The sequence below is a fragment of the Monopterus albus genome, unplaced genomic scaffold (assembly GCF_001952655.1).
Source record: "Monopterus albus unplaced genomic scaffold, M_albus_1.0 scaffold38.1, whole genome shotgun sequence".
Lineage (NCBI taxonomy): Eukaryota > Metazoa > Chordata > Actinopteri > Synbranchiformes > Synbranchidae > Monopterus > Monopterus albus.
Window position 1 is genome coordinate 1,976,775 of NW_018127918.1, and position 6,471 is coordinate 1,983,245.

The following is a 6,471-nucleotide window of genomic DNA, read 5'->3' on the forward strand; positions in this document are numbered from 1 at the left end:
GCGGTTCAGTGAAGAAAGGTGGAGATAAAGATCTTCGAGTTGGAGATCGAGTTTTGGTGAGTAATTCTGTGTTGCATAACAAATGGTTTGTTATAAAGAATTCTCTCATTGGATTTATGGAATATTGTGGAATTTTAAGAACATAATTCCAGGCGGGAAAAGTCAGGCAAGTTCAAAATGTCTGTATATAGAAATGAGTCATGTTAAGGTATATAGCAGAATGTGTTGCAGTTTAGTCTCTCGTTGGATAGATGTTTTCTCTCCAGTTAGATATTTTCGTTGGAGTCTTCACTGTCAACATCGGATGTTTGTATTCTTCTGGTTTTGTGCCAGTGACATGAGAGAACATCATCAATTATACCACTCCAGCTCACTTGGACTTTGTCAGTTTATTTGTGTTTTCTCAGTTCCTTTCTCCTTGCAGTTTCTCCGTGCATCTTTTCCTTGCACGGAAAAGACACAAGTGAGTGAAATGTGTGTGAGGGGAACTGGGATTCACCTATACACATTTGGGCGAGTGCTATGACAGGAACCTTCTGAAGATGTTCAGATTTTGTAAATGTCTGTATTTAGATTTTCCATCCATCCATCACAGTCTATCCCGTACAGGATTGCTGGGAGTGGGTTTCACGGATGGGGGTGGGTACTGGATCTTCGCCAGGCTTACTTTAGCCAAGAGGCAGCGTACACCTCGCACAAGTAGCCAGACAGAATTTTTTTAAAATCTTGTAATCTAATTTAGATCAAAATTTCTGTTCTAGATGAGATACCTGAGGACATGAAACATTCCTAAAGAGAGGCAGCAATACAGTAAACACACATCTAAATCTACAAAAACAATTACCCAGGTCATAAAAATCATCAGAGAGAAGCTTTAAAATCTAGTGATGGGGGAAATGAACAGCTCATTACATCTAAAATATACAGAGCACCTGAAAGGATCACGCAGTTTAAAAAATTAGATGAGAGAAGATATGATATAAGGTTGGTTGGAAGTTTATAAAAGATAAAGGATAAGATAGATATGAGAAGAAAATGAAGAACCAAAGCAGATCTAGTTAGTTAACCTACAGATCCAGCAGACACACTGGCATTTATTTGGAGTCATGTTTGTTTAACTCCTTGTCAGTAACGAGTGAATAGAAATAATTTCACTATCAATTTATAGTTTAGTGTTTAACTTAATTTTCTGTAAATATCTGAGACCTACATAGTCCAAAGCAGCTAAGATCAGTTCCAGGGTCCTGGCTGGCCTGGATGCAGTGTAATATGATACGAGGTTGAACCCCCACAGGGACGCTCTGCTTTTCCTTATTCCGTCTCATGTTAGAATTTAACCTTCATCCAGCCTCTGCTGCACCTTTGACCCTTAGTCTACCTTTGCACAACAAACACTGATCAGAACTTCAGCAAATGTATAGTATGTCAAAGTAAACCTCTGCAGGGAGAACATTCGAGGTCCACTGCATGGAATTACTGGCCCCCACGTTGCTTTCCATCTACTGATGGGTATGGTGGAGAGTTTCATTAGGTCATGTGTAGATGGAAACCGGGAGCAGGAGAAGCCTTCCTGCTGGTCAATATTGTAAATCACTCTGGATTACTTTCAGGACTTAAGAGAGGAAAAGCCGATGCTGACACATTGATCCATCTATTTCTTAAGCCACTCCAGTGTAATATGTCTCAGTTCAGTTGCTTGGATGTACTGCAGTTCAGTCGTCCCACTCCCCTCTTCTGCTGTCAGAAACACAACCCTGTAAAAAAATTTGCAAAAGGAGCACAAAGTGTGAATTCAGATTACACATTGTGGCCTTAAAACAAACTAACAAAAATCACTGCTACTGAAGATTTGATAGTAGCAGGAGTAGTGCACACTATTTGCATTTTAGCAATGTCTGGTCCTGCTCTGTACAGAGGAGTGATTTTAAACTAAGGTCAGACTTTACCGCTGCATGTGTTCTGAGCACCCGGAATACACCATAGATAGATTAAAGATGAAAGACAGTTTGAGTCTCCATACACCAGCGACTTCATATTTTTTGTAAATAAGTAAGTCAGTATATCTGGTTGTTCTTTACATAATCAAACCGGTGCTAGAAAAGGGTGAAAAAAGAGGAATAAAGTACAAGTATTCTGCAGCAAGTCATGTATTGTTGTCATTGAATTTTTAATTGTATCATGATTGAATTGAATCGAATCATATACACCATACTGTGCCTTGAATCATAAAGAGAAAAATCACCCTGTCCCATCCCATGGACGCACATGGAGTCGCTGCCAGCCAGGTTGGTGTACAAAAAGTAACAAAAAAACAAAATGATTTAGCGATCCTGCTTTGTCTACAAAAGACAGATCATATAACTGGAACCGGACAGACACAGTATTCAGAAGCCTACTAAAAAGCTCCATCTGGTTTATGAATCACTGATTCATCAGTATTAGCATGCAGTAGGTTGGCCAATATGAAAAGAAGTGCCCAAAGTGCAAAGCAGTTTGCAGCAAAGTGCAGGAGCTGGCAGAGTAGCAGATCACAGCTGAGCAAACGGTGGTGAGTGTGTCAAGTTCATCGTTCAGCTGTGAACCACACTGCATTAATTTACTTTGCTCATCGCTTTGATGGCTAAAATTCGAGGGAATTTTGCTAAAATTGTTGCAAGCTCTGTACACTGGATCCCACAGTTTCAACTTATTTCTAGGACTTTAATCACAGCAGACATTTTGAAATGCCATATGTTACAAGTAACATTAATGAGGACATTCACAATCAGATGTTACAAGGTTAAGTTTAGTGGGATTTACACAAGCTTTACAGTATCTACAGTAGATGTGTGAAATGAAAACTAACTATACTAAACACAAAGGTTTTGATCCAAACTATAAAAGGGAAAGACTTTGTTACAGGTGGCTACTATATTTGGTGAAGGGCCACATTTATCAACCACTGCCCCAGACATTGCATATAGTGAATGTTGTCAGGACTCTTGGATCTTAGTGAAATGATGCCAGCGCACACACACATGCACACAGTTACTGGCTCAGCTTTGGGGAGGAACATCCACACATATGTCGTCTAGCTTATGACTGATGTGTCATCAGTGGTCATGGTAATTAAATTACTGTACGCTCCACATCTGAGGAATATCCGGTATGTGGGGAGAGGAGGGTCTGGAGTTCGCACATCCGTGAGGGGCTCGGAGTAGAACCGCTGCTCCTTCGCATCAGGAGCCAGTTAAGGTGGTTCAGGCATTTTATCAGGACACCTCCAGGGCGCCTCCCTTTGGAGGTTTTTTGGGCACGTCCAACTGGTATGAGACCCCAGGGTAGACCCAGAACACGCTGTCGAGATTATATATCTCATCTGGCCTGGGAACACCTTGGAGTCCCACCAGAGGAGCTGTAAAATGTTCCCCGGCAGGACGTCGTCTGGACTACCTTGCTGAACCTGTTGCACAAGTGTTGCATTGAAGTTCATACAGTTGTACAGGTAAAGTTCTGGTGAGTGTATAACTGTCAGATGTCCTGATTTTTTTGTTGTCAGGTTGGAGGCTCAAAGATGGGAGTCATACGCTACATGGGGGAGACCGACTTCGCCAAGGGTGAATGGTGTGGGGTTGAGTTGGATGAGCCCCTGGGGAAGAATGATGGTGCAGTAGCTGGTACAAGGTACACACACAACATATGTACACTTCAAGCTCCCCCCCGTTCCTTTGCTGTCTCTGGGGGAAGGAATGTGGCTGTGTCTGTTCAGTTCTTTCATCTGTGTGTCCATGAAATCACACTGACTGGCCCTCTTGCGCAGATCCAGTCTGCAGCGTTGCTTGGGAGTGTTTTCTGCTTCGGACTTATCACATTTATTATATTCATGTTTTACATTGATTCATCTTTCAAAGAGTCCACACACGTTCCATAGCCCACAGACAGCTCTCTCTAACCAAAACTGTTTAAAATGGGTGAAATTCTGTAGGGCTACAGACATTTTGGAGTAGACCCAAAGGACAAAAATGAAAAAGAGAGTTGTCCAAGTGTCCCAGTTTCTTTTCTTCTCTCCCAGTATAATTCCCAGACCGTATAGGATTCATGCAAGTTTATAAAGTAAGAAAAGTGTAGTTTCTACTTAAGTAATCCAGAACTATCTTCATAATATCAAAGATGGAGATAAGGAAAAAATAAAGAAAGATAATGACAACATTTGGAAATAACACCTGATCTGTCATTAACATCATGCCAATTTTACATCAAATGGTGTAAAATTATTTTAGTTTGACAGTTTTATAGATCATTTTAACGACTGACCATTTACGTTGGGGTGTAGCAGGAACTCTAAGGCACATTTACACCTGGTTTGAAACTGAAATATTTCAGACTTTAATGCTTTTTTTCTTTCTACAATTAGAAATGTCAGTGGGATTACCTATTAATGGTTTTTAGATCCCCAAACTATAGACTTTCAGATTTTGTATTAGTAAAACAATTCTAAAGCAGTTCTCTGACAGTTCAGCAATAACTCTAACATCTCTCCCTCCTGCCCGTCCTGCAGATACTTTCAGTGTCTTCCCAAGTTTGGCCTGTTTGCTCCAATCCACAAGGTGATCCGCATCGGTTTCCCCTCCACCAGCCCAGCCAAGGCTAAGAAAAGCAAGCGGGTGGCCATGGGGGTTTCCTCTCTGGCCCACAGCCCCAGCAGCTCCTCCATCAGTTCAGTCAGCTCAGTGGCCTCCTCTGTAGGCGGACGACCAAGCCGAGCTGGATTGGTAAGATGACTAGACAAACCAGATATGACATATTAATTAGTGTGCTTAAAAAGGTGCTTGTAGGCAGATGTTGTTACCACTGGACAGAGCCAAGTTGCCCCAGTTTCTAGTCTTTATGTTAAGCTAACTGGCTGCTGGTTGGAACTTCAGATTTATCAAACAATCATTAGATTAGTATCAGATTTGTCTGATTACACGTTTTGAATTTTATGTTGTAAAGTATTCTGTCTACAAAATCAAACAGTGGGACGATAAATGGGTTCATTGCATAGAAGCAGCCCCTGATCTGCTCAGCAGTAATTTGCATTTTGCTGCTGTGCACTGTGAGGCTCTGATTCACTGACTTTGCATTTTGTTCTATAGGGACAAATGTGCAGATGTGAAGTTGAAGGAAAATTCCAGTAGCTTATTTCAACACACTATGTTCTTAAGACTAATATTCTCAGCAAACTAAAATGAAGGGGACATCGCACTAATTTTAACCTGTGGTTGCGATAAGAAAAAATTAAGAAAAGTGCATGCACCTCCCCAAAACAGCCTCTGGTTGAGAGCCAGATTTCAGATGGACAACACTCCCCTTTCCTTAATTGTTGGCAGCAGTGTCAGCCAGCACTGAAAGCAACCTTAGTGAATTAGCAGGCTGATCACACAGCATAAATTACTGTGACTTGATCTCATTCCTGAAATTGATTCTACAAGTCTCTGAACTCTACTTTAGGGATGAACACCATTCTTCCAAAAGATGCTCCTTCATTTGGTGTTTTGAAGATGGTGGCTCCCATAGGTGTTAAACCTGGTGGTGATTGTGTGTCTGTGAAAGCCATAGCATATGATTCACATCATTCTCCCACTCATCAAACCATTCATTGACTCCTTGTGTTGTGTTTACCAGGCACTTTGGTCAACTTCTAGTTGTTTTTAAGTGCAAAATAAATAAAGGTTGAGTTGAATTAAACAGTTCCCTATGAATGGGGGCGCCGTCTTCCCAGAAGACATGACTCATTTATTCAGGTTGTTCCTTTCAGCTGTCACCTGTCTCTGTTTCATAGGGAAGAAGGAGTCCTTTTAAAGAGCACCCTCTAGTGGTAAAAGAAAATACTGCATCTGTCACTGCACATTTGATGCTTGTGTTTTTATCTGATACCTTCCCAAGCAGTCAAATGCTCCATAAGAGGATACAAGAAAAACAAAATATAAGACAAATCCTGGCAGATATGTGTTGTTTAAAGTCTCATCTACTCTGCAATTCAGAGAATAAGTAATCTTAAAAGAAACACGGTTCATTTCAGTGCTCTCCCAGCTCTTGTCAGAATGGGAAAGCTACTTATTTAACAAGTCTTATTTTTTATAGTTTGTGACAGTGAAATAACTTTGTTTTCTTAGACATAACAAACTTTGCCTTTTTATGATCATGAAATAATTATTCTGTGATCACATGAAAGCAAAATGTTTTGATGTCAGGTTCACAGCTATTACATTTTCTTGACCATAACTTTTATCCTAAGTGTGGAGTGTTACTTAGAGATTATATAAAAACTGTTTTCCCCTGATTGTGGAAATAAAACTGGATGTCAAAGATATAAATGTACTGACTTCAGCAAAATGTGATCTGAGGGGAATGTGTTTGAGACATAAGATGATTAACTTGTGTCTAACTATCATCAGTTCAGCCTAATTGTTCTTTAACCCTTTCTGCATCAGTGTGTCTCCATTTCTTCTG

The 6,471-nt window shown here is 40.5% G+C and overlaps 1 protein-coding gene across 1 annotated transcript in view; it reads left to right on the forward strand.

The window, feature by feature from the left end:
• The window catches only part of clip2 (CAP-GLY domain containing linker protein 2), a 28,141-nt gene that overhangs the window by 8,439 nt on the left and 13,231 nt on the right, over positions 1-6,471 (forward strand). Inside the window, 3 exon segments of the mRNA XM_020598503.1 lie at positions 1-56; positions 3,539-3,663; positions 4,538-4,751. The exon segment at positions 1-56 is cut by the window's left edge and continues 80 nt beyond it. Of these exon segments, the coding sequence (XP_020454159.1) occupies positions 1-56; positions 3,539-3,663; positions 4,538-4,751 (395 nt within the window).